This window comes from Giraffa tippelskirchi, chromosome 5, assembly GCF_054371585.1.
Source record: "Giraffa tippelskirchi isolate mGirTip1 chromosome 5, T2T-mGirTip1v1.2.pri, whole genome shotgun sequence".
Taxonomy (NCBI): domain Eukaryota; kingdom Metazoa; phylum Chordata; class Mammalia; order Artiodactyla; family Giraffidae; genus Giraffa; species Giraffa tippelskirchi.
In genome coordinates, this window is record NC_137279.1 from 36,764,263 (window position 1) to 36,792,258 (window position 27,996).

At 44.8% G+C, this 27,996-nt stretch overlaps 2 protein-coding genes and 1 long non-coding RNA gene across 18 annotated transcripts; 1 reads left to right on the top strand and 2 right to left on the bottom strand.

Annotated features, from left to right (window-relative positions):
• Positions 1–44: 44 nt before the first annotated feature.
• On the bottom strand, positions 45–4,780 carry LOC145507215 (uncharacterized). The gene is made up of 2 exons (XR_014054704.1): positions 1,698–4,780; positions 45–1,054 (listed from the first exon to the last, which is right to left on the bottom strand). It is a non-coding gene; the product is annotated as an uncharacterized LOC145507215 (long non-coding RNA).
• On the top strand, positions 4,713–12,743 carry TARDBP (TAR DNA binding protein). Of its 16 annotated transcripts, XR_014054703.1 has the most exons (9): positions 4,713–4,780; positions 6,078–6,325; positions 7,669–7,832; positions 8,063–8,203; positions 8,845–9,015; positions 9,390–9,507; positions 10,462–10,601; positions 11,337–11,616; positions 12,361–12,743. XR_014054703.1 is itself a non-coding variant. In XM_081493281.1 (7 exons), the coding sequence occupies exons 2-7, from the start codon at positions 6,088–6,090 to the stop codon at positions 10,515–10,517; spliced, it is 897 nt and encodes a 298-aa protein (XP_081349407.1). In that variant the 5' UTR covers positions 4,713–4,780; positions 6,078–6,087; the 3' UTR covers positions 10,518–12,743. The 16 variants fall into 16 exon arrangements, 4 of the variants coding, with proteins under 4 accessions (XP_081349407.1, XP_081349405.1, XP_081349406.1 ...); XR_014054699.1 differs by having other exon boundaries at positions 9,390–9,516; positions 11,138–12,743; XR_014054700.1 differs by having other exon boundaries at positions 9,390–9,516; positions 11,337–12,743.
• MASP2 (MBL associated serine protease 2) lies at positions 8,843–27,994 on the bottom strand. The gene is given in 12 exon segments (XM_081486960.1): positions 8,843–14,568; positions 14,570–14,759; positions 15,981–16,055; positions 16,557–16,688; positions 18,843–18,921; positions 20,738–20,856; positions 23,995–24,142; positions 24,216–24,412; positions 26,483–26,614; positions 27,381–27,558; positions 27,678–27,906; positions 27,990–27,994. Coding segments are annotated over 12 exon segments (2,058 nt in total). The 3' UTR covers positions 8,843–13,994.
• Positions 27,995–27,996: the final 2 nt, after the last annotated feature.

Below are 27,996 nucleotides of genomic sequence, written 5' to 3' on the forward strand. Positions count from 1 at the left end.
ATACATGTATATGCAAAAATAAATAAAAGCTATGCTAAAAAATATTGATAGATGAAATACATTATTGTTTATTTCAGTTCAGTTCAGTCGCTCAGTCGTGTCCAACTCTTTGTGATCCCATGGACTGCAGCAGGCCGGGCTTCTCTGTCCATCACCAACTCCTGGAGCTTGCTCAACCTCATGTCCATTGAGTCGGTGATGCCATCCAACCTTCTTATCCTCTATCATCCCTTCTCCTCCTGTCTTCAATCTTTCCCAGCATCAGGGTCTTTTCCAATGAGTCAGTTCTTTGCATCAGGTGGCCAAAGTATTGGAGCTTCAGTTTCAGCATCAGTCCTTCCAATGAATATTCAGTGTTGATTTCCTTTAGGATGGACTGGTTTGATCTTTTTGCATTCCAAGGGACTCTCAAGAGTCTTCTCCAACACCACAGTTCAAAAGCATCAATTCTTCAGCAATCAGTTTTCTTCATGGTCTAACTCTCACATCCATAGCTTTGACTAGATGGACCTTTGTCAGCAAAGTATTATCTCTGCTTTTTAATATGCTGTCTAGATTGGTCATAGCTTTTCTTCCAAGGAATAAGCATCTTTTAATTTCATGGCTGCAGTCACCATCCATAGTGATTTTGGAGCCCAAGAAAATAAAGTCTGTCACTGTTTCCATTGTTTGCCCATCTATTTGCCATGAAGTGATGGGACTGGATGCCATGATCTCACTTTTTTGAATGTTGAGTTTTAAGCCAGCTTTTTTGCTCTCCTCTTTCACCTTCATCAAGAGGCTCTTTATTTCCTCTTTGCTGTCTGCCATAAGGGTGGTGTCATCTGCATATCTGAGGTTATTGGTATTTCTCCCTGCAATCCTAAATCCAGCTTGTGCTTCATCCAGCCTGGCATTTCACAGACATGCATATCAGTTAAATAAGCAGGGTGACAATACATAGCCTTGACATACTTCTTTCCCAAGCTGAAACCAGTCTGTCGTCCCTTCAAGATGGTGGAGTAGAAGGACGTGCACTCCTCTTCTCTTGCAAGAACTCCAAAATTGCAACTAACTGCTGAATAACCATTGACAGGAGAATGTTAGATCCCACCAAAAAAAAGATACCCCACATCCAAGGGCAAAGGAGAAGCCCCAACAAGACAGTAGAAGGGACAAAACTGTGTTTAGAAACAAACCCCATACCCACCAGAGATGCTTGGAGGGCTCAAACAAAACCTTGTGCACAGCAGGAGCCAAGGACCCCACAAGAGACTGAGCCAGATCTGCCTTTGAGTGTTTGAGTGTCTCCTGCGGAGGCATGGGCCAGCAGTGGACTGCCGCAGGGACAGGGGCTCTGGCTGCAGCAGACATGGGAGGCACAGCATGTGGCATAAGTCCTCTTGGAGGAGGTCACCATTAGCCCCACCATACAACCACCAAGCAGATGACTCACAGACTGGAGAACAATTATACCAAAGACGTTCTTGCACTGTTGTGAAAATTCTAGGGCCCACAGCAGATTTCCCAACCTGGGGATCTGGCAAAGCGACTGAGAACCCCCCAGGGAATTTGACTCTGAAGGCCAGTGGAATATGATTACAGAACTTCCACAGGGCTGGGGGAAAAGACTCTTGGAGGGCACAGACAAAACATTGTGCAAACCATGATCCAGGAGAAAGGAGCAATGACCCCAAAAGAGATTGAACCAGACTTGCCTGTGAGTGTCCATGACTCTCTGGAGGAGGCAGGGGTTGACAGTGGCCTGCCCTGGGGTCAGAGGCACTGAATATAACAGCATTCCACAGCATGCTGGCATAAGTCCTTTTGAAGGAGGTTACCATTGCTACCATTACCCTTGCCATGGTTTAGCCTCAGGCCAAACTACAGGGATGGAACACAGCCTACCCATCAACAGAAAATTGGATTAAAGATTTACTGAGCATAGCCCATCAGAGCAAGACCCAAATTTCCCCACAGCCAGTGCCTCCCATCAGGAAGCTTCCACAAGCCTCTTATCCTTATCCATCAGAGGGCAGACAGAATGAAAACCACAATCACAGAAAACTAATCAAACTGATCAGAAAGATCACAGCCTTGTCTAACTCAATGAAACTATGAGCCATGCCGTGTAGATCCACCCAAGATGGACAGGTCATGGTGGAGAATTCTGACAAAACATGGTCCACTGTAGTAGGAAATGGCAAGCCACTTCAGTATTCTTGCCTTGAGAACCCCATGAATAGTATGAAAAGGCAAAAAGATATGACACTGAAAGATGAACTCCCCAGCTGGGTAGGTGCCCAATATGCTACTGGAGAAGAGTGGAGAAATAACTCCAGAAAGAATGAAGAAGCTGAGCCAAAGCAAAAATAATGCTCAGTTTTGGATGTGACCGGTGATGGAAGCAAAGTCGGATGCTATAAAGAACAATATTGCATAGGAACCTGGAATGTTAAGTCCATGAATCAGGGTGAATTGGAAGTGATCAAACAGGAGATGGCAAGCGTGAACATTGACATTTTAGGAATCAGTGAACTAAAATGGACCAGAATAGACAAATTTGATTCAAATGACCATTATATCTACTACTGTGGGCAAGAATCCCTTAGAAGAAACGGAGTAGCCCTCACAGTCAACAAACGAGTCCAAAATGCAGTACTTGGGTGCAATCTCAAAAATGACAGAATGATCTCTGTTCATTTCCAAGGCAAACCATTCAATATCACAGTAATCCAAGTCTATGCCCCAACCACTAATGCCGAAGAAGCTGAAATTGAATGGTTCTATGATGACCTACAGGACCTTCTACAACTAACACCCAAAAAAGATGTCCTTTTCATCATATGGGATTGGAATGCAAAAGTAGGAAGCCAAGAGCTACATGGAGTAACAAGCAAGTTTGGCCTTGGAGTACAAAATGAAGCAGGGCAAAGGCTAACAGAGTTTTGTAAAGAGAACGCACTGGTCATAGCAAACATCCTCTTCCAAAAACACAAGAGAAGACTCTACACATGGACATCACCAGATGGTCAATACTGAAATCAGATTGGTTATATTTGTTGCAGCTGAAGATGGAGAAGTTCTATACAGTCAGCAAAAACAAGACTGGGAGTTGACCGTGGCTCAGCTCATAAACTCCTTATTGCAAAATTCAGACTTAAATTGAAGAAAGTAGGGAAAACCACTAGACCATTCAGGTATGACCTAAATCAAATCCCTTATGATTATACAGTGGAAGTGACAAACAGATTCAAGGGATTAGATCTGATAGACAGAGTGCTGGAAGAACTATGGACGGAGGTTTGTAACATTGTACAGGAGGCAGTGATCTAAACTATCCCCAAGAAAAAGAAATGCAAAAAGGCAAAATGGTTGTCTGTGGAGGCCTTACAAATAGCTGAGAAAAGAAGAGAAGTGAAAGGCAAAGGAGAAAAGGAAAGATATACCCATCTAAATGCAGAGTTCCAAAGAATAGCAAGGAGAGATAAAGTCTTCCTCAGTGATCAATGCAAAGGAATAGAGGGAAACAACAGAATGGGAAAGACTAGAGATCTCTTCAAGAAAATTAGAGATACCAATGAAATATTTCATGCAAAGATGGGCACAATAAAAGACAGAAACGATATGGACCTAATAGAAGCAGAAGATATTAAGAAGTGGCAAGAATACACAGAAGCACTATACAAAGAAGATCTTCAAGACCCAGATAACCACGATGGCGTGATCACTCACGTAGAACTAGACATCCTGGAGTGCGAGGTCAAGTGGGCCTTAGAAAGCATCACTACGAACAAAGTTAGTGGAGGTGATGGAATTCCAGTTGAGCTATTTCAAATCCTAAAAGATAATGTTGTGAAAGTGCTGCACTCAATATGTCAGCAAATTTGGAAAACTCAGCAGTGGCCACAGGACCAGAAAAGGTCAGTTTTCATTCCAATCCCATAGAAAGGCAATGCCAAAGCATGTTCAAACTACCGCACAATTGCATTCATCTCACATGTTAGCAAAGTAATGCTCAAAATTCTCCAAGCTAGGCTTCAACAGTACATGGAATACATTAGCATTAGAGTTACGGGTCAGATGTCAGGTTCACCATTTACTACCTGGGTAACCTTACTTTAGGGGTTCCCCAATAGTTTAGCGGTAAAGAATCCGCCTGCAATGCAGGAGACGTGGCTTCAATCCCTGAGTCAGGAAGAGTCCAGGGGAGGAAGAAATGGCAACCTACTCCAGTATTTTCACCTGAAAAATCCCATGGACAGAGGAGCCTGGCGGGCTATAGTCCATAGGGTGGCAAAGAGTTGGACACGACTGAGCCTCTGACCTTATGCAAGATACTGAGCCTCTCTGTGTCTCAGTTTCGTCCTCACCTGTATATGCGGATAACATCAATAACACCTACCATATAAGACTGTTGGGGTAATTAGATACGTGATGACTTAGGTAGTACCTAGTACACAGTAGGCGCTATGATTGCTATTATTTATAACAAAGTTATTCTCTTCAGGTGTGGAGGTTGACTGCGGGAGAAGAGAGGACGCACCTGGCTGGGCTTTTTAGGTTAAAAATGGCTTGGGCTCAACAGCCCTCTCCCAGTCTCCCGAGGGTCGGGATGGCCCAAGGACCTTCGCCCCGCCCAGTCCAGCCCAGCCCAGCCCAGCCCAGCTCAGCCCAGCCCAGCCCGGTCAGGCCCAGCCCCTGCGCAAGTCTCGCGCATTTTAAAAGTGCGCGAGCTCCGGCGGAGAGCAGGGCCGGCGGTTGGTCGGGCGAAGCCATCTATTACGCTACGTGGGGGGAGGTAAAAGCCTACCCATCTACACTGTTTCCATTTTTAGCCTTTCTGGTCTAGGTGCCGGCCTCCTTATAGCCTTCAAGTTCACTCCCTGTGCTCAGACTGCGGGGAGGGGGGGTTCTGCCTCTTTGGGGAGAGGGTCGTTGTCTCTGTGCGGCGGTCCCTGCCACCTGCGGATGGGAAGCCAGTGGGAGAGGACGATGGCCGGAGCGGGGAGGAGGCGGCCCTAGCGCCATTTTGTGGGAGCGAAGTGGTAGCTGGGCTGCTCTTGGATTCCTCCCTGCTTCAGTCTCCCTTTCGGGCTTCCTAGCAGCGGCCTAGCGGGTGAGTTGCAGATGCTTCTCACTAAGGACGCCCTGTGTGCCTCGGCTCCCGTGATGGGGCGGCCCTCGCCCCGGAAAGGGAGTCGTGGGACCAGGCCTGCTTGGTCCTGCCGGAGCGGACTCGCGTGGGAACGACGTTAGGGCATGGCGCGGGGTGGCAGCCGGCGCCTGAGCTGGGGTGCTGGGCCCACGCAGCCGTGCAGCCCGAGGCAGCAGTTTGGCCTGGCTTCCCGGCGCGGGCATTGCTTTGTGCCTTCGTACTTTTGCACCGGGACGGAGTTTAGGGCTTGATGCCCTAGCGGTCCCACCCCGGCCGCGCTTAGAAACTCCTCCCTCGGTTGTCACGCACTGGCTTCTGGGAGGCGGCGGCCCGCGTCGCGAAGGACCTGTCGCCGCTGTCCCTGCGGCTCAAGTTTGGAGAGCCTCTGGACACCCCACAATCTGGAACAGGGAGGAACTTTTCCGTTGTTGTCTTCGGCTGGCTCACTGCTCCTATTCAGTCCTCAAGACTCAGCTTCTGTATCGTTTGCTTAGGGAAGTCACTTTGACACCCCTGTACACACACACACACACACACATATACACATCTCAACCAGCTTAGGTTCTCCCCAAACACCCTCAGACTACATTCCAGTAGTATTTATCACGATTGTAATAAAATAATTGCGAACTTTCTCCTGTCCCCCCCCCCCCTTTGCCACTAGCAGGCCATCTGAGACTAGTTTCACAGCGGCAGCACTTGATGTATAGTAGGCATTCATCAAATACTTAATGAACTAGCGAGGCATTGCATTTTAATAACTATCCTTGCCTTTACTTCCTCGTTTTTCGGAGATAACCAACACCTGTAAGAATCCAAACACCCGAGAATTTTTCTAGAAGTCACAAAACAGTGACGTAGTGGTATAAATCAGCTGGGATAAGGAAACAGTTACTTTGACCGCAAGTGTTAAGTCATTTGTATCTCTTTTCCCTTTAAGAGAAACAAAGATGTCTGAATACATTCGGGTAACCGAAGATGAGAATGACGAGCCCATTGAAATACCATCGGAAGACGATGGGACAGTGCTGCTGTCCACGGTTACAGCCCAGTTTCCTGGGGCATGTGGGCTGCGCTACCGGAATCCAGTGTCTCAGTGTATGAGAGGTGTACGTCTGGTAGAAGGAATTCTGCATGCCCCCGATGCTGGCTGGGGGAATCTGGTGTATGTTGTCAACTATCCCAAAGGTTTGTTGCTATTTGGTTTTGCAGTGATGCTAAAGAATAGGTTTGTATCTCGTTCTCAAGCATAGATCATGGTCTCTTCGTGGTGAACTGTCTCCTATAGCCCAAGTATTTCTTTAAAAGTTGCTATTAGACAAGTTTGGAAGACCACTAAATGAGTGAAAATTGGAAATTACAGAACATGTTTTTAAAACTATGTGCTTAAATAATTATCTGCACTAATTTTGCTGAACTAATGCCAAATTTAAGAAATTAAGAATGCTTTGCAGTTCTATCAGTCTGTTGAAAATAGAGTCTTCTGAAGTGCCTCAATATTTTGGTTTGGTCTTAATCCTTGCAAGCTACGTCATTCATTCAGCTAATCTTACTCCTTTTTTTTTTTCCCCTTAAATGAACATCGGTTGCAATAGCCCAAATCTTGAATTAGTTCAGTCCTAATTATAGTTTTAGGTCTGGGCTTATTCTCACTGTGTCTTGTTAGTGATGGTTTTAATCTAAAAGGAAGCATGAAGATTTGGAAGTGTGCCAAAGACTTTTTATCAGTAGGTACTTTGTGCTAGTTGATATATCTCTCTGTTACTTTTATTATAAGTTAATATTGCAACAAAGGTGTACTATTTGGTCAGTATTTAAGATGTGGCCTCAAGAAATTTTTTCATGTATCAAGAAAAATTTTATTAGAATCAACCTGGTTTCTTTTAGTCTGCAGTTTCTTTATCCATTGGTTGTAGATAAATATTTACCCAAATTTGAAATGTCATTTAGATAGTAATGTATTGATGAAGGTTCATGGTTGTAACAAATGTACCACCCTTTTAGGGGATTTTGATAATGGGCTGGGGCTCTGCGTGTGTAGAGGGAAGGGTATGTGGGAAATCTGCCTTCCTCAGTTTTGCTGTGAACGTAACACTGCTCCAAAAAATGGTCTGTCTTTTGTCCAAATGTCATTGAGTTTCTCTACCCTTCCAAATACTGTTGTTTTTTTTTAAATAGCCTTAAGTTTCTGTTTGTTTATTATAAAGTTAATGTGAGTTTGATGTTGAAAGTTTGGACACGAAACAGAAAAATTGAAGTCAGCCTTAAAAATCTATAACTGGAGATTACAGTTGCTAATCTTGACCTGTTACAGAACCAGAGGTTAGAATCCCCAGACTGGCTCCAGAAAAGCAACCGAGCCGCTCTTTCAAGCCTTATTCTGTCCACGAGAGCTGACATCACTCTTTACCAGAAGTTTCCAGTGTCTTACTGTTCTTAGAATGTTTTTGTTTCTCATTTCTGCATGAAGGGGGTGAAGTGTTTAAAGTGTTAAATGAATGTTCTAAAAGATTTCTGCTCATTTTGTTTAGATAACAAAAGAAAAATGGATGAAACAGATGCTTCATCAGCAGTGAAAGTGAAAAGAGCAGTCCAGAAAACATCTGATTTAATAGTGTTGGGTCTCCCATGGAAAACAACTGAACAGGATCTGAAAGATTACTTCAGTACCTTTGGAGAAGTTCTTATGGTTCAGGTAAGCTTTGATTTCACTTAACAGTTTTTCAGTGAATGAGCATCCAGAATTCCTTTTGTTTTAGTGATGCTACCCGTCATGTTCAGTAGGTGATATTTTAATGTTTTTTACATGTATGCATAATGGGTGCCGAAAAGAAATTTGGTTTATACTATTTCCCTTCATGTGTATACTCTGGGTTGGTTATATGTGTGTGTGGATTTAGTGAATTTAAATGATTTTTTTTCTAGGTCAAGAAGGATATTAAAACTGGTCATTCAAAAGGGTTTGGCTTTGTTCGCTTCACGGAATATGAAACCCAGGTGAAAGTAATGTCACAACGACATATGATAGATGGACGATGGTGTGACTGTAAACTTCCAAATTCTAAGGTACTTTGCTCTTGTTTTCTCTGCTTTGGCCATTTGTGGTGACAGACTTACTTAGAAGACACTGTAAAATAAAACATTACAGTTGGAAAGTGTGGCAGGGTGTGTTCTTGAAATCTTTTGTTAAAAGTTTCAGGACCTTAATGCATGCTGAATATTTTATATGTTTGTTTGAAATACTTAGTTTATTGCTCCTCCAAAATACAACGTTATTCATTTTATTCTCTCTCTTGTTATTTTTAATGAATTAGCAATTTCTTACATAGTTAAATGTTAACAAAGAATATGTTGATCTCGTTGGTGTTAACAAAGACAATTAGAATATGTTGATCTTGTTACAAAAGCCTTACTTATTCCAAGCAAGCAAGACTTGCTTATTTGGAACATTATCCTTCCTCTTTGCCAGGACATTTCTAATTCATCAACTTTCCTTAATCCAAATATACTTTCATCAGCTTTAAAATTTAAAGCATTGAAGTCTTACAAGAAGGAGACGTGCTAATACAAAAAAGAATGAATGTACCTACTTTTTAAGCACTTACCTGAAGAAAAGGCAGAAAGATTGTGTTACATCCTCCACCAGAATGCTGTTTTCATTGCTTGTAAAATATTTCTGATGGTTTTCTTCCTTTCAATTTGATCAGCAAAGCCCAGATGAGCCTTTGAGAAGCAGAAAGGTGTTTGTTGGGCGTTGTACAGAGGACATGACTGCTGATGAGCTGCGGCAGTTCTTTTGCCAATACGGAGAAGTGGTAGATGTCTTCATCCCCAAACCATTCAGGGCTTTTGCCTTTGTTACATTTGCAGATGATCAGGTATTTTTCTCTTAATAACTTTGCCCCAGCTAGTTAGGTAATTTCTGTTGAATGTTGCCCTTCCAGCTAATTACCATCCTTATTAACTAAGCTCTCTGACCCTGTATTTGGGCCTGAATGTTTGTGATAAACCCCTTAGGTATTTTAATATGTGACATTTAAGTGGGAGTGTTACACATCCTTTGAAAATGAATGGAAAAATCCCTGCTGCCATTACTAAAGCTAAAGGCTATTTTATGGGTTTAAATTAAATAAGTGCTCCTTGCTGATTTTTTTTCTCCAGCCTAGATGATGGCTTGAAATCTAAGTTTTATTGCTACTTTGTATGAATCAATGGTTTAATCTCCTCTATTTACATCCCTTATTTTTTATAGGTTGCCCAGTCTCTTTGTGGAGAGGACTTGATCATTAAAGGAATCAGCGTACATATATCCAATGCTGAACCTAAGCACAATAGCAATAGACAGTTAGAAAGAAGTGGAAGATTTGGTGGTAATCCAGGTGGCTTTGGGAATCAGGGTGGATTTGGAAACAGTCGAGGGGGTGGAGCGGGTTTGGGAAACAATCAGGGTAGTAATATGGGTGGAGGGATGAACTTTGGTGCTTTTAGCATTAACCCAGCAATGATGGCTGCAGCCCAGGCTGCTCTGCAAAGCAGCTGGGGTATGATGGGCATGTTAGCCAGTCAGCAGAACCAGTCTGGCCCATCAGGTAATAACCAAAGCCAAGGCAACATGCAGAGGGAGCCAAATCAGGCTTTTGGTTCTGGAAATAACTCTTACAGTGGTTCTAATTCAGGTGCAGCGATTGGTTGGGGATCGGCATCAAATGCAGGGTCAGGCAGTGGTTTTAATGGAGGCTTCGGCTCTAGCATGGATTCTAAATCTTCTGGCTGGGGAATGTAGACATTGGGTTATGGTTAGTTGGTATACTGGTGGGAATTCAAATTTTTCTAAACTCATGGTAAGTATATTGTAAAATAACATATGTAAGAATTTTCAAAATTGGTTTGTTCAGTGTGGAGTATATTCAGCAGTATTTTTGACATTTTTCTTTAGAAAAAGAGGAAGAGCTAAAGGAATTTTATAAGTTTTGTTACATAAAGGGTTGAAATATTGAGTGTTTGAACGTGAACTGCTGTTTGCCTGATTGGTAAACCAACACACTACAATTGATATCAAAGGGTTTCTCCTGTAATATTTTATCCCTGGACTTGTCAAGTGAATTCTTTGCATGTTCAAAATGGAAACCATTGATTAGAACTACATTCTTTTCTCCTTGTTTTAATTTGAACCCCACCATATGGATTTTTTTCCTTAGGAAAATCTCCTCTTTGGAGATCATGGTGTCACAGTGCTTGGTTCTTTTGTTTTTGTTTTTGTTTTTAACACTTGTCTCCCTTCATATACAAAAGTACAATATGAAGCCTTCATTTAATCTCTGCAGTTCATCTCATTTCAAATGTTTATGGAAGAAGCACTTCATTGAAAGTAGTGCTGTAAATATTCTGCCATAGGAATACTTCTGTCTACATGCTTTCTCATTCAAGAACTCGCCATCACACTGCGCAGGCTGCGTCTTTGACGGTGGGTGTCCCATTTTTATCCGCTACTCTTTATTTCATGGAGTCGTATCAACGCTATGAACGCAAGGCTGTGATATGGAACCAGAAGGCTGTTTGAACTTTTGAAACCTTGTGTGGGATTGATGGTGGTGCCGAGGCATGAGAGGCTAGTATGAGCGAGAAAAGGAGAGAGCGCGTGCAGAGACTTGGTGGTGCATAATGGATATTTTTTAACTTGGCGAGATGTGTCTCTCAATCCTGTGGCTTTGGTGAGAGAGTGTGCAGAGAGCAAGGATAGCAAATAACGTACGAATGTTTTTGCATTCAAAGGACATCCACATCTGTTGGAAGACTTTTTAAGTGAGTTTTGTTCCTAGATGACCCACGTTAGCTGAATGTGTTAAGTGAAACGATACTTGTATTTCCCCTACCCCCTTGTCAACTGCTGTGAATGCTGTATGGTGTGTGTTCTCTTCTGTTACTGATCTGTAAGTGTGGTCATGTGAACTGAAGCTGATGGGTTGAGAACATGGACTGAGCTTGTGGTGTGCTTTGCAGGAGTACTTGGAAGCAGAGTTCACCAGTGAGCTCGGGGTGTCTCAAAGCAGGGTGGAAGTTCTCCTGTCTGTTAGCTACCCATAAGAATGCTGTTTGCTGCAGTTCTGTGTCCTGTGCTTGGATGCTTTTTATAAGAGTTGTCACTGTTGGAAATTCTTAAATAAAACTGATTTAAATAATATGTGTCTTTGTTTTGCAGCCCTGAATGCAAAGAATTCATAGCAGTTAATTCCCCTTTTTTTGACCCTTTTGAGATGGAACTTTCATAAAGTTTCTTGGCAATAGTTTATTTTGCTTCAAATAAACTTATTTGAAAAGTTGTCTCAAGTCAAATGGATTCATCACCTGTCATGCATTGACACCTGATACCCAGACTTAATTGCTATTTGTTCTTGCATTGTCCAAAGTGAAAAGTTTTTTTTGTTTTTTGCTTTTTCAAATCTAGTTTTTAATAAGTCTGGGTGACCGCACCTAAAATGGTAAGCAGTACCCTCCAGCTTTTTCTTAGTGCCTCTGTGCATTTGGGTGATGTTCTATTTACATGGCCTGTATAAATCTCCATTGGGAAATCATCCTTCTAAAAATATTCTTATTTGAAGGAGTGGGCAAAGAAAGCAATGTTAATTTAAAATGCTTTGTAGCAAAGCCTATCAATTGAAATGAAGGGAATATCAGCACCTTTCTAGTTGGGGATTTGAAAAGTGGAATTAATTGCAATAGGGATAAAGTAGAAGAAACCACAAATTATCTTGTGCCTGAAATCCATTAAGAAGCCTGATAGCTTTAAGAACTAGCAGGGTGGGTTGTCTGTCTGTGGAAGTGTTAAGTGAAAGGGGCTTTGTCTTCCAAAGGTGGGGAAATAGAATAATGTCGAATAAATCTACAAAACTCAAGACTCTCACGGTGCATTGTTAAGTATGTAAAAGCAATAATATATTGATTCTCTATTGTACTTAAAATGTAACTAACTTCTGTGAGAGTTGAGCTTTTCTAGTGGAAGAATGTAACAGTTTTTGTGTTGATAATTTACCTAATTCCCTCATCTAATTAGATGCAAGTTATTTGTTTTAAACTTTTATAAATGAAGTCGTCTTTTAGGCTTAAGGTCGCCACGTTGTTTTATTCAGTTTCCTCTGTAAAGGATCTTGCGTTGTTTTAATTTTTTTTCTGCATCTAAATTGCATGATTTCCAAACCCTGTACCATCTGAATTTTGCATTTTAGCACTTGCACTATTACTCAGCAGCAGTAACATGGTAACACTTAAAATGGTATTCGGGGACCTCCAAAGACTAAACTGACAAGCCTTCAAGAAGCCCAGGGGTAAGTTAACTTTGTCAATGGCATGGTTTTAATCCCTTATTTACACTTGTGTAAATCTAATTACCAGTCTTAGAAGGCTTTCAATGTTGAGTAGCCTTCTATTAACATGTTTATGGTACTACATAGCTATGGGTATTTAATTCTACCCTAAAAAAAAAAAAATTGAAGTTTAGAAGTAAACTATTTGGCAAAGGTTTGTTTTTAAAGTCTATTTGGTCATCTAAATGCATTCATTCTAAAAACTTTTTTGAACCAGTTGAATAAAAATTTTTGTTGCCACCACAGTTTAGTGTCTGGAGTCTTACTGGAAAAATACAGTTTCTTTTTTTATTTATGTGACAAAGATGCTGGAAAGTTATCTTTAAAAAGTGAGTCTCTAGAAGTTGCACTTTATATGTACACGAGAAGTAGTTGAAATCATAGTGAATTTCTACATAATAATGGTGACTCTGGCTAGAATGAGAAATTTTGTTGAGTGTTAGGTATTAAAACTTTTTAGGGAGGCCAACTAAATGAAATTTTTTAAGGTTAGGTCAGGGCTTAAATTTTGTCCTTAGGAAAAAGATGTTAAGTACATAGTAATTCAGATGTATGTGATAATTAGAATAATTTTTTGTTGTTAATTACTAGGAGAGTAACTCTGAACTGTGTATTTAAGTTCTGTACTCAGCTGTTGTACGATCTGTAATCTATTTTTTAAATGTGCCCAAGTATTTCATGTTCATGGTAAGAAGAAAAAAACACTACATTTATCAATAATACCGCCACTTATTTTTAATGTATTTCATCTTACGGAAATGCCACTTTTGATTCAACTGTCTTCTGAAATTGAACATTATTTAGGTTATTTCCAAGTGCTAGGAATATTCTCACAGCTAAATTAAAATCTTAGCATTGTAATTACCAGGTCAAAGACTATGCATGCTTTTAAGACTTGTGAAATATATTGCCAAATTGTCCTTTAGAAAATCTGTTGTCTTTGACGATGTGAAATAGTGCTGTTTGTGTTCTTTCTTTGGCAGTTTTTTATAATTAAAAAATTACAGTGTTGGTTTTAACATGGAAATCAGTCTATACCTAGGCCAAAGTGTTGCTATTTGCAATTTATCTACCCAAGAAAAACATTCAAAGTAACTCCTGAACCAATTGCTGTAATATATAACACTCTCAGATCAATAAGAACAAATACAAAAACAGTTAAAAAACATGAACAGGAAATTTCCAGAAATGCAAATGGATAGTAGAAAAAGACACTGGACTTCGTTAAGTAAGTAAATGCAGATTTAATCCATGAATTTGTAATGAAGGCCAAGATGAGTATCACTACAGTGGCTTATGTCCCCGTGAATCAAAGAGTTAAGTAGTGGAAAAGTGGCGAGTGGACACGTGCCTGAAAGGCAGGCTCACCTGCAGTCTGGTTCAGTTGGGGTGGAACGGTAACACTTGTGTTCATGTTTCTCAGGTCAATTTGCCGCTAAGATCTTTCACGGGTATTTTTTAAAACAAAGAATCACATACTGGCTGAAGACACAAAGTTAAAAATTACTATTAATGATGCTCTTGATCCAGGGCATGTAGTTTATGACTTTGGTGTAGACCCCATACTGATCTGCTTCCCCACAATTAACAGAACCCCAGGACACTATTCCTCCCACAAACCACTTCTGGGTCTCATTATCTAGAAACACTAATGCCCCCCCACTGTCACCTCTACAGCTGTCCTTGCCCCCACTTTGCAAGCCAGCACAAAGCATGTTATCAGTTACCCTTTCCTCTGGATAGGACTTCTTTTCGTAGGCAGCAGTACATTTTTGATAGTCAACAACTGGTATGTCAACAAACTTTAGATTTCTGGCAAGAAACCCCTTTTGGGTTAATCCCCATCCAGATGCAGTTCCAATGTCATTTGTCCTCATGAAAGATTCCGCTTCTTTTCTTGGCAAACAAATAGGCATGATGTTGCTGTTGATTACAACTTTGTTCTTCAGTTTAATCAGTGCTATGTCGTTATCGTAACCAGCATCATGAATGTAACCTTCGTGTATAAAAATGGCCTCGGCCCAGGCTTGTGTATAATTAGGTGATATTCTCTTCAGGGCACCCATTCTAATCTAGGGAGGCAGCGTCTTCTCTTTGCTCATATACAGCATGAGCAGCTGTTAGGATCCAGTTGTCGTACAGAAGTGCACCTGCTGCCATAGTTTTACCTAGTAACAGCACTTGCCAAGGAAAATAACCAAGCTTTGCGTTTTGTCCTCCATATATACGACCTTCTGTAGTACGGGTGGATATTCCACACACTGGGGAAAGAAGCAGATGTATAGAGCCTTTACAGAAACCTGATGGTGTTTTTCTCCAATTATTACCACTTTGGAGTTAGCAGTTACTCATGTTTAATGTCAGCCAAAAATTACATCACACGAATGGTGTTTGTCCACCTTTGCAGGCAAGTGAGTATAGTATATATGTTTTACTGCTTAAAACATTGTTCAAAGATCCGATAAAACCATTTGGTATTTCTTAGCTCCTCAGAAAATGAGGTGAGTGAAAATTAATTTGTAGAAACTAATTTGTTTTGCCAAAGTAACTTGGTCTCAGGACTGGGAAAGTGTTCAGTAGGGCTAAGGAATTGTCTGAGCTGGTGTGTGCAGGAAGTGAAAGTAAATAACCTCTCCATTGCTTCTGTTTTCCTGCTTGTAAAATGGGGTATCTACCATATAGTTCTGGGAAGGCAGAAACTAGGGTCAATATCATAGGATTTGCAGACTACTTTTACCTTTGAACATTTAAATGTTTTAAAAATGAGAATTTTACAGTTGTAGCCAGGAACCTTCAGGTTCAGAAATTATTTCTGGTCTAGTTGTTCCTTCCAGACACTAGACTTTACTGTATATTGCTAACTAAATATGCTTGTTAATGTAGCAAATATGTTTCCTGTTGTGGCAGAATACTCTTAGGAAAGCTTACAAACATTGTCTCAACTGAGAAGACTAAACCCAGTAACACAGGGGTAATGGATATATTATTACTTTTCTGACTTTTTTTCTTTTTTGTCAACTATATCTTCAGAGCCAATTCTGGTAAAAACTTTTTCTGAGTACTATTAAAAGGCAAATTGCATTAATGTTTAAAAACTAGATGTCATTGGAAACAATTGCTTAGGGAAATAATGAGGTTATTAGCTTTGGGTTTTAATAGCATTTATATAGAGAAGAAAAGTAACAGAAGAACTCATGTTTATAAATGTATAAATGGCTCAAGATAATTTTAAGTATCATTTAATTTTTTATGCTTGCCTAGTTGTAAGGTCAAAAATAATCAAATGACTGATGCAGTCAGCACCTAACAAACCTCTCCACATGGAAAGGGGTAATGAGAACATATTATTTGGAAATGAGTTGGTCTAAGAGCCAAGTGCTTAAGTTACATTTCTGCCTACACAGCTGAAGCGCTACTTACTGTCTCCCACCCAGTTCTACTTTCCATCATTTACAAATCTCTTGTATAAATGTATCCATTACCAGGCTCACAGACTGGGAGTGATTTTTCTCCTTTGGAGCTCGTCCAGAATCCATCAGCCTCACACACATATTTACCTGCAAATCATTGGAAAAACAAAAATGTTTAACTGCATGTAAAAGGTGGTTGTCATTTGCTTGAATACCCCCTTGAAAAATGTTGATTCTTGAGCATCAGTGGGAAATAGAGGTGTCTGAATAACCGTTTTACATGATTTCATAAATAGGAGGTCTCTGCATTACCATGTTTGCTTGCAAAGTGGAAACCTTTTAGATGTGTAACTTGAATATGTATCAAGATCTCAAGTGCTTAATGATAAGGTTTTGACTTGTTAAATTAAACCATTTGGAATATATTGTGTGTTTGTGGTAGTCATTTACTAGATAAGATCTGTTTTCAGATTCTTGCAAATTGACATTAAAGTCACTTCAGCTGCAATATTTCAGTTAGCAGGTGGGAGATGTGCCTTTTAATCTTTTGCCTAGCCTTAGCCAAAAATGTTGGGTAAGTTTATTTTCAGATCATGAGGGCTTAGGTTCCAAATATCACCCACCCCCAACTTGGAACAGTTTGCTTACCATCGTTGGTTGTCATTGTGTAGAACTCATTACAGCGGTATTTAACCACAGCCCTGTACATGGTCACTGCAGGACCCGTGATGTACTCCACCTGGCCACTGGGTAGATCGTCAGGAGGGCCACAGTCCACAACTAATAAATAATGGGAGAGGGAAGTCAGTTTGTACTGAATTCTAACATTAAAATGATGTGTGGAGATTGTGATGGTGGTTGGCTGTGTGGTGCTGTAACCTGAAGGCATGTTCAAGGTGGACATCATTTCATCTCTGAAAATGAGCATCACCTTCAGTGCGGTTGTAAAGTGTCACTCCTTCCGATCCCTCACTAAACGGCTAGATTGTAGTGAAGGCCCTGGGCAAGGAGGGTAGGATGCCTTCCCTAAAGGAAGGGGATTTGAAACCACTTGGACTTCCTTAGAATTCTCACATGTAAAAAAGTGGTTGGCATTTGTTGAATATCTCCTCGTGCAACAAAATAGCAACAGAAGAAAACAGCACAGCCTGCGGGTGGCATATGCAGTCTGGCTCCATGTAAACTGGTTCAATTTGGTTAGCCTTAAAGTTAGAACAATACAAAGAAGACTGAAGGACTCAGCTTGTTATGGTCCTTAGCTTTTTAGAAGACCTAGAAGTCGTGCTACCTTGAGTTTGGGTTGGAATTCATACCTGTTTGGACATTAATGTGAAATAACTAACCGGTTTGTGAGAAAGTGGTATCAGTCTAAAAGTCATAGTTTTGTACACAATAAAATGAAAATTGTTGATGTATTTCTGTGGATACTAAAAAAATACTTGTTTTTGGCAACTTAATAGCAGTGTGTCTGGCTCTGTGCCAAGTGCTTAGTCCACATTGTCTAATTTCTCCACAGGTAATATGCCTATAACCACAGAAGTGGCAGAATCAGGGCTCACACCCACACCTCTTACTCCAACACTCCCTTCAGTGCCAGCTCTTTACTGTTTTTTACACTAAAAATTGGTAGTCTGACAGGAATATAAATTTTAGAGATGAAAATATTTAAATTCCCCTAGGAATTTTGTAGAAACCCTTGAACAAGATATGTGAAGTTAGAGGTACAGAGGTATTAACTACAGCAACATCTGTAATGGTAAAAAAAAAAAACTGGAAATAAAGATCACATGGACTGAAAATCATAGGTCACATGGAATACTAGACAGTCATTAATAAGAATGAGCAGCTCTGTTAGTACTTGAATTGATGTGGAAAGATACCCCAGCAATTATGGAGGGAAAGGGTAAACCAGTCAGATTGAGAATCCTACTTTGGTTCAAAAGTATGTAATAGTGAAATACATTAGTATGAATAGCATAGGAGATAAAGAATGATGTGAAGGAATGGACCCCAGTGTCCGAAAGGTATCAGTAGTTTGAGGATTTGGGCGAGAGAGATTTTCAGTTTTTTTGTTTTGTAAATTTGTTACTTCCACTAACATTGATGCTTTTGAACTGGGGTTGTTGGAGAAGACTTGAGAGTCCCTTGGACTACAAGGAGATCAGTCCTGAATATTCATTGGAAAGACATGCTAAAGCTGAAACTCCAAATACTTTGGCCACCTGATGTGAAGAACTAACTCATTGGAAAAGACCCTGATGCTGGGAAAGATTGAAGATGGGAGGAGAAGGGGACGACAGAGGATGAGGTGGTTAGATGGCATCACCAACTCAATGGACGTGAGTTTGAGCAAGCTCGGGGAGTTGGTGATGGACAGGAAAGCCTGGCATGCTGCAGTCCATGAGGTGGCAAAGAGTCGGACATGGCTAAGTGACTGAACTGAACATGTAACATGATAATTTATTAGATACATGACTCAGTTCACAAAATGGTAATGGACAGTGTCATCCCAGTTTGATGTGGATATATGTGTGTATGTACGTGTATACATACGTACACATACCACAATTATCCGCATCAAATGGTGGCCTGAACATGTTTACATGTGTGATACATGTAATTGAAGAGATATACACCAAAATAGCAACAGTGGTTATACTCTGATACAGCGGGATTATGAGTATTACAATGTAATTTTTCTCTATTCTCCATCTTTTATGAGTATTTTATACTTGGAAAAGTACTTTTGAATATACTAAAGCAAATACTTGTCCTAGTAGCGTGGTCCCATTTTAACCGCTTAAGAGTGCACCTAGACACTGGGTAAGAGAAGCAAACTTGGAATTCAAGCCCTGATAAATAAATCATTTTCTAAAAAGACCAGAAGCAGTAGTAGCAGAAGCAGCTGCGGGCGTTGTGGTCACACATACGTACTGCTGCACTCTGGCATCGGTCGATCCCAAGATCCATCTTTCTGACAGACCGCAGCAAATGATTTCAGGGGTAAATTACCCTAAAGAGAAGTTGAGAAAATATTAATTTCCTTGTTTTCATCATGAAAGCACTCCTCAAAGCTCTGTCCCACAGTAGTTCCTCTTCTAGTGTTTTGAGAGATGCTCCCAAGGAGGGTGATGAACCCACATGACACACAGCCCAGCTACCTTGATACATGTGTGTGCTTGGTGATGTCATCTATGCGTGTGTCTCTTAAAGTTGTCGACCTCTTGCAGCAGTTTTTGTTTTTGCTTTCCATTTTAATTCAAGAACATGTCAGATATCAAGTTCCTGCTGATGCTGCACCATGTAAGTGCCAAAGGGTGATGGTCAGAAGTCTGGGGAAGGTCAACCTGATCAGGCATGGAATGAATGTGTCTGGATTTTTCTAGCCTGGAGCTATTAGCTGGAGAAAAGTCATTTGAAATACTTCCTTAAGCTTCACATGGGTGTTCTCAATCTGTTCCATTGCTAACATCATTTAGAGGGACATTTTTGGCATTGAGGTATTTTTCTAAAACAGACTTTAAATGAAAGAAGGTGGCTTTGACAGAAGATTTATGCTTCAAAGGAGAGCAGGATGATTTTTTTTTTTTCCATCAGAGACAAAACAGGAGATATGAAAAAGAGAGACTTCCCTGGCAGTCCAGTGGTTATGGTTAGGACTTCAGGCTTTCACTGCCAGGGACTGGGTTCAATCCCTGGTCGGGGAACCACAAACTACGAGGCATGGCAAAAAAAAAAATTATGTGTGTGTGTGTGTATAAAAGATGATGGTTGATAAATAAAGCTAAATGTTAAATAGATGTTTATTTAAAAAGAAAAAAGAAACAGGTTTGCAGTTCAAGGAGCTATGGGAAGAGCCTGCCCAGAAGTTTGCAAATTGAGAAAAGTGTCTCACTTTTCCTCTTCCACAGGACTGGGTTGCATAGCCAGCTATCATTTCAATGTTATTACTTTTTACTATTGGGATTCAGTGACAATTTTGAAGAACATAAAGAGGACATGTTAATCTCCTACCTGTGCCCCTAAAGCAACACACTAAGCATTTTTTGAAATTATCCTCCCTCTCCCTTAACAGTGGTCACTGTTTATAACTCTGCAGAATATACTATTTCCAAGGGCCGTTTAATTTTTTGTGGGCCCAGGAGTTGTTTCATGTAAAGGTCATTTGACCAGGAGGAGGAGTTTGATGCAAGGTGATAACATAGAGCACAATGGCAAACATTTCAGCAGCTTTACCAAGAGCTGCACTCATGTGTGTGAACTGAGAAAAGGTGTTCATTTATATCACCAGCTTTCCCCAAGACAAAGCTTTTTTAAATAGCAGAGTTCTGGGACTTGCCTGGTGGTTCAATGGTTAAGAATCTTCCTGCTAATGCAGAAGATGTGGGTTCAATCCCTGGTCCGGGAAGATTCCACATGCTGCAGAGCAATTAAGCCCTTCATCCTTGTGCTCAAGAGCCTGTCCCCACAGCAAGAGAAGCCACCACTATGAGAAGCCCTCACACAGTAATTAGAGAGTAGCCCCTGTTTGCTGCAACTAGAGAAAGCCTGAGCAGCAAGGAAGAACCAGCACCGCTATAAACAAATTAACTATTAAATGTTTTTTAAAAATAGCAGAATTCCTAAGAATAGAAATTTTTCTATAGCCATTTCTCTTAGCAAATACATCATTTCTTTGAATTTTATTGTTTAATCACGGGGAAAAGAAACCACCATGCTGACAACAGCTGTTTTCCCGTCTTCTTTTCACATACTTGCTGATATAAATATGTATTCATTTAAAAACCATCATGATTGTGGTTGCAGTTAGCAGTTTTCTATTAACTTACTTGCAGAAGTTCATAACCGGTCTCGCAGAAGACTGAGAAGTGGTCTTTCAGGATGTATTTGGCTTGCACAGGGGAGATGCGGCCATTAGGTGGCGCCAATGGATCAGGGCAAGGCTGAGCTGAGCAAGCAAATGAGACGTGTGGGTTTGGCTGTGGTCTACAGCAGACAAGTCTGAATTGAGCAATTAGAAGTTCTTGATTTATAAGTGAAACACTTAACATGTAGAGAGAGCTTGCCACAAGTGGGATAGAGTTCTTAAGATTTAAATCCAAGGCAAGATTAAACTCTCCATTGCTTATTGTACAAATTAGGATTTGTTGTCTGGCCTGGGCTTCAGCCAAAGTGATGGAAAGCAAGTCAGGCATGCAGTAAGGGAGCATGGTCATGGCAAAGGGCATGTCTGCTCCCCGCCAGGGGCCTCACACACACTGCTGAGAACTGGGGGAGCGTAATGGGGGCGGGGGGAAGAGCTGGACCACATACATTTAAATCACAGGAAAGTCTCAGTTTCCTCATCCATAAGCGTGATAAGACTGTTTGCTCACCTGCTGGGGCTTTGTGAGGACTGAGTGTGAAGCACAGACGAACGTGCTTTGCTAATATAGTGTTAGTCGCTCAGTCATGTCCGACTCTTTACAACCCCATGGTCTGTAGCCCGCCAGGCTCCTCCATCTGTAGGATTTCCCAGGCAAGAATACTGGAGTGGGTTGCCATTTCCTTCTCCAGGGGATCTTCCTGACCCAGGAAGTGAACCTGGGTCTCCTGCATTGCAGGCAGATTCTTTACTGGCTGAGTCACCAGGGAATAAGCACTGGGCAAGAGGTGGTTGCAGCCAGGGAACCCTCCCAGCAGACCTCGTGGCTCAGAGCCAGACTGGCACCTGGGAAGCCTCTCTTGTCCCTCATGAGCATGTGCCCACAGGGCTCAGGACTGGCTTCCACTTTGGCCCCCAAACCCTGGACTGTTGTCACCCCAAGGCTTCAGCCCATCCCGCATGGCTGACAACCCCTCAAGGCCACCCCTCAGCCCACGCAGGCCATTTGCCTGTCCCCCACTTCCTCCAGCAGCCGATCTCTATGTCCCCGAGTGACTCTCAGTCCTAGGCAGGCCCCAGAGTCTCCAGGGACATCCCAGGGCTTCCCGAGGCCGTCTTAATCCCAGGCCAGGGCCCTGCTCACACCCTCCTTCACACACACTGCCAGGCCGTGTGCCGGCCCCTTCTCACTCACCAGCCTGGCAAACCTGACTCTTCCCTCCTGCTCGCTCTGAAACCAGTACTCCAGTTTTAGAAATTTTATGACTTTGACCCACAGGAAAACAAAAGGCTTTTAAAAAATGAAATGTTTGGGACTTCCCTGGCCATCCAGTGGTTAAGACTTTACCTTCCAACGCAGGGGGGTGTGGGTTTGATTCCTGGTCAGGGAGCTAAGATACCATGTGCCTCAGGGCCAAGAAAACAAAAACAGAAGCAATATTGTGACAAATTCAATAAAGACTTTAAAAATGGCCCACATCCAAAAAAAAAAAAAGCTTCCCAAAGTGCTGGTCTCTGCCCTCCTGACCAGGTTCTCATTCTTTCCCACATGTCCAACAGAGGTGGCCCAAAGGTTAATCTTTGTTAATCCAACCTCCTCATTTTAAAAATTAATATCTCCTTCACACACACCCCATGCCTTCTGCATTAACCCACCAACCCCCGCCTTTCCACGGAGATGTTATCCTTCATTGAATAATTGGGACATGATGTCTCATGAAAGTTACGTTAAGAGGCTCAGTGTCATGTGGCCAGGAAGCAAGTGGCACTACAGCTGGGACATCAAACTGGGCAGCCTGACCCTCAGCCCGTACTCTTAGCACGGCTTGGGCTGCAAGTATTTTGCTTTGGAGCTTCTCCAGCTGAGTTACTCGGTCCTTCAAAAAACATCCTGAGAGACCAGTTGGCTGAGAGTGTCAACTCTCAGGGGGACAGTCACATCCAGTGGTCGGTTCCCAGAAGATGGGGGACTTGGACTTGCGTCTAAGGAGGTAGTACCAAGAACCGTCCAGTGTGTAAGGGTCTATCATGAGGAAGAGGTGGGGAAAGCCCAAGAGGCCTGGAGGGTGGAGGTGGGTCAGGGAGGCAGAGTGTAGCCCCAGCTGCAGACGCTCCATCCAAACCCTCTGTGATGGGAGCCCCCATCTCTGCCCACCCCATCACCACCCACTACAGCTTCACACCAAGAAAGATGGAGCCTCTGGGCTTTTGCACGTAACAGTTCCCTTGCCCTTGGGACAACACCCTTCCATATTCCTCCCTCTGCCTCTCCCTTCTCCCCTGAAGCAGGTTATAAGACCCTTGTGTGACAGGTGTCTTCCCTACACTCAGAGGGAAGCCTTATCACCAAAGACAAAGGGATGCCAAGAAGAATCCTAACAAACAGGCCTGGCTACATTTGAGTCATTGGAAGGACTGAGGCTGAAGCTGAAGCTCCAATACTCTGGCCACCTGATCTGAAGAACTGACACTGGAAAAGACCCTGATGCTGGGCTTTCCCAGGGTAGGAGAAGAAGGGGGCGACAAAGGATGAGATGGTTGGATGGCATCACCGACTCAATGGACATGAATTTGAGCAAGCTCCTGGAGTTGGTGATGGACAAGGAAGCCTGGCATGCTGTAGTCCATGGGGTTGCAAAGGGTCAGACACTACTGAGTGACTGAACAAGTTTCCCCCAGTTCACCACCCTTACTTCATATTCCTCAGCCTGTCACACTCCTCAGCAGACCCAGCACAGAAGTACACAGCTGTCTCTCTGGGTCTTCATTTCCTTAGGAAGGCACCTGTGCCATGTAAAGTGTGGAGTGCGTGTGGAGTGTTAGTCACTCAGTCGTGTCCAACTCTTTGTGACCCCATGGACTGTAGCCCACCAGGCTCCTCTGTCCATGGGATTCTCCTGGCAAGAATACCAGAGTGGGTTGCCATTCCCTTCTCCAGGGGATCTTCCTGACCTAGGAAGTGAACCCAGGTCTCCTGCATTGCAGGCAGATTCATACAGTCTGAGCCACTAGGGAAGCCCTAGTGCCACATAAAACTTACATGAAATGAACAAGTATACTTTTTCCCATTAACCTGTCAGTTTGCTTTTCAGACCCAGCCAGGGACACTGAATGGGTTAAGGAAAACTTTTCCCTTCCCATTTTCCGGGGCTCGGCAAGGAAGAGTTCCATCATCCCATGTGGTTCCTTGATGCTTCTGGAAGAGCCCCTACCTGCCCTCACCTGTGCTGTGGTATCGGATCTTCCAGCCCATGTGGTCCCCTGACTGATCGGTGGTAAAGGTGATGGTCACGGTATTGCTCTTGGTTTCAATCCTGCGGGGCAATGTCTTCCCACAGAATGGGCCATATTCCACCTTGCCTGTTCGAATCTGAAAGCGGAGAGATGCCTGTCATCCCAGGACCTACCAGGCCAGGGTGAGGTGGGGTCCAGAGGAACCAGACCTTGAGGGAGTCGTAGGGGCACAGGGTCTCGGGGTGCGTCTCCACATCAAAGGACTCCAGAAAGTCCAAGATGACATGGAATCCCTCCTCCAAGTGGATGCTGTAGGTGCAGCTGGAGAGTTTGGGGTACGGCTGTGGGTATTCAGGGCTGCTGAGCTCCCCAGACCGAGCAGTGAAGACCTGGCTGGAGCACAGGGCTGGGGAGAGGGAGGAGGACAGGCAGGGTGAGCCGGGCACAGCAGCCTGGCTCAGGCTACTGATCTAGCTCAGACACCAACCCCAGAGGCCCCTCCAGAGACCAGACACCCCACCCAGGGGCTGAAGGGACAGTTTAGGAAGGGGGTTCCTCTGGCTTCCTCTGACACTGGTGACACTTGAATGTACATTCTCCAGGGGCTGCACTCACATCCCTAGGGAAGATGGGGGCCCTAGGCCAAGGCTTCCATTGCAGGAATCACTGGGCCAGAGTCCCAATTCCAGGAGTGAGGGGTGTGGGATCTGCCCAGGGGGAAGGAGGCACCAAGAGAAGAGAAGGGGACTTTCCTTATTCCCCAGGAACTGGGTGGGGAGTGGATGGTAGGAGGGATATCTCCTTGGGCTGAGGGTCACCCACCCACCCCTGACTCTAGCAATCCCCAAGTTCATCTGCCACTGGACTCCCACCCACCTGTACCCCCAGGCCTGGCCAGTCCAGCCCAGCTTCCCTTGGGCCCTCCCCCCCGCCCACCTTCCCTGGATCAAGGCTCTGCCCTGGGGGTCAGTTGAGTCCACACTGATCACAGATGAGTCTGGTGCCCACGTTCCCCCTTGAAACAGCTGATTCTGCCTTTGCAGAGGGAAGTCAGCATCACTCGTGGGAGGGTCCTGCCCCCCTCCCCAAGGTGGTGGTGGGGGGACATTTCAGGAAGTAGGAGCCCAGCACTGCCTTTCTTCTTCTATGTGGCTGCTTCCCAGGGTGCAGAGGCAGTCACCCCTGGATGTGGGAGACCAGATGACCCATCAGTGAGTTGATGGGCAATCAGGTCCCATCTATTAATATTTCCCTGGCCTCTCTGCTCTGGGTCAGGCTCCCCCAGCCCAGCACACACAGGACCTGAGTTGCCCTCTGAACAGGAAGTGGACCCAAGGATGCTCTGAGCTCAGTCCTTGGGTTCCTGGTAGGGGAGCAGCAAGAGCTTGGCTGCCCTGTGTGAACTCAGGCAAGCCCATGCCCCTCTCTGGGCCTCAAGGCCCCATCATCAAAACGAGGGTGGGGGCAAAGCAAGCCCTTCTGGCAAAGGAGCCTGTGGCCCTGTGGAGGGGTCCCCCTCACCAACTGGGGACCCTCAGGCTGAGATGAGGGTGGAAAAGGAGAGGGGCCAGGGAGCACATCATGGCCCTCCCCCACTGTCCCCCCAGACACAGGCAGCAGGTGGAGGTGGAGCCACGTTTATTGTTAGGTCCGAGGGGGCGGCCAGTGGGGGCTGCAGGCAGCAGCAGACTTGCCCGACCCAGACGGGAGCTGGAGGAGAGGCTAGAGGCTCTGCTCTGGAAGAGAACAGAGACAGGGAGAGACATGGGGGAGGGATGGCTGAGCAGGGGGAGCAGGGTCAGCTTCGAGGGATGCGGCTGCTCACTCCCCAGGGTGCCGGCTGGTTTTCCATCCAGGCCCCTGGCAAAGGTGCAGAGGGGCATCCAGGCAGTGGAGGACAAAGGGAAACAGCAGCTTTGAGCAGGCCCTGCCCCCACCCTGAGGTTCCATGAAAGGAAGCTTGTGTGAAGCAGGGCTGGGGCCTCCCTACTCCTCCATCCTGGAGCACCCCCCCAGGAAGGGCGAGCATTGACTGGCCAGGTACAGAGTGAGGGCCTAACACATGCTCACCAAGTGAATGAGCTGAAGAGGATGAGAGTGAGCCAAGGACAGGGCAGAGGCGGGCAAGAAATTGGAGAACACGGATGGATGGATGTGTGGATAGATGGATGGATAGCTGGACGGGTGGATAGATAGATAGATGGATGGATGATGGATGGATAGATGGATGGATGGGTGGGTGAGTGGACAGACGGACGAATAGGCAGAGGATGAATGGGTGGATGGTGAGAGAGGACAGAAGACCAAGAAGGGGCCACTACCCAGGAGAAGTGTCCAGAGGGCCAAGGCCAGTGGTCCTTCCAATCGCCTGGGCAGAGCAACTATGGCCTTGAGGAGCCAGTGGTATCTTGGGGCAGAGTGGGGGCTGGGCCAGGCATAGTGTCTCCCCTTTTCCCCCTTCCCAGCTGTGACTCACCTGAGCAGGCGCGCTTGTTCCTGTGGAGAACATAGCCCACACGGCAGGAGCAGTAGAAGCCACCCAGGTGGTTGTGGCAGTGGTGTTCGCAGGTGGGGGTCTCTCCTGGGGGCACCTGGCACTCGTCAATGTCTGGGGGAGGGCCAGGCAGGCAGGCAGCAGGAAAGGAGAGGGGATATCACTGAGGCCTGGGCTCGGGCTCAGAGGCCCCCAGCCTCACAGCTGTCCCAAGAGAAGCCTCCTCAGGAATGAAGGTGACTCATACCCGGCCAAGTGCTAGAGGCCAAACAAAGGTCACTGTGGCCTTCCTGCAACACTTGGAGGGAGACCTCAATTTCATCCTTTTTAAACCAATGAAGGTGAAGCGTCCTGCTCCACATAGCCAGGCCAGTGCAGGGAGCAGCCCGCAAGGGAACCTGGTAGGTAGGCCTCTATACAGGTTTCACTGAACATGTAGAGCAGCCTCAGGACAAACACAGAGAGGTTGAACCCCTTGCCCAAGACCACGCAGCAAGTCCCTGCAAGAGCCAGAATCTGAAATCAAGCATCAAAGTCCACATGCAGACACAGCACTCAGGCTGGCAGGGCTTCACCTGCCCATCTGCAAATGGGCTCACCTGACCCTTGCATCACAGGGGCCCCTGAGGATGTCCCTGGCACAGAAGGGGGTTCAGTCTTAGCACCTGGCACAGAAGAGGGGGCTAAGTCTAGAGCAGAGGTCATGGCCTATTAGGGATTTTGCATTGTGATGATGTCAGACCAGGTGTGGACTCTTCTCCTGCTGGTCTGGCAAGAAGCCAGCCTCAGGGACTGGAGTGGGGGTGGGGAGACCAAAGGGAGGACCAATCTGGCCGGAGACCGAGTGCCGCCCCCACAACTGGCCCCCTCCCCCACTCACCCTCTGCAGAGTAGAAGGCCTCGAAGCCTGTGAACGGCTTCTCGTTGGAGTAGTCGGAGCGGAAGGTGACGTCCAGGCTGGAGCCCGGTGAGTAGAAGGTGTCGTTGCCGGGCGCCCGCTCTGTGTCCGTGCTCTCCGAGCCGCACAGCACGGCCAGCTCCTTGGTCCCGGCGCTCAGCTGGAGGGGTCGGGGGTCACGGGGAGCAAAGGCGTGATGCCAGGCCTGACTGCCCTCCCGCCCTCCGAGGTCAGACTCTGCTCCCAGGTGTCCCATCCCCCCGCCTGCCCTGCTGGCACCTTGACAAAGTCGTACTCGCATAGGTAGGAGGGCTCCAGCTGGAAGTGGGTGAAGTAGAGGCGCAGGCGGTAGCCGGGGGGCGCTGTCAGGGCCCAGCGCCGCTCCTGGTTGTTGGCGTACTTGTCGGGGAAGCCGGGCGATGCCAGGCGCCCGAACACGGGCTTGGGCCACTGCAGCCCCGAGGATGCGGCCGCTGAGCCCCACAGCAGGCCCAGGAAGACCAGCAGCCTGAGGGCAGTGCAGGGCAGGGTCGGTGAGGCCTGCTCTCAGCCCTCACCCCTGCCGAGGAGGGCCCGGGGGCTTCCACCCACCTCATGG

What these genes read in the sequence shown, in the direction of transcription:
- TARDBP (XM_081493279.1), top strand. Translation starts at nt 6,088, where the DNA reads ATGTCTGAATACATTCGGGTAACCGAAGATGAGAATGACGAGCCCATT. An exon ending in GTAAACTTCCAAATTCTAAG is followed by an intron (nt 8,204 to 8,844) that starts GTACTTTGCTCT and finishes CAATTTGATCAG; the next exon opens with CAAAGCCCAGATGAGCCTTT. An exon ending in TTACATTTGCAGATGATCAG is followed by an intron (nt 9,016 to 9,389) that starts GTATTTTTCTCT and finishes TATTTTTTATAG; the next exon opens with GTTGCCCAGTCTCTTTGTGG.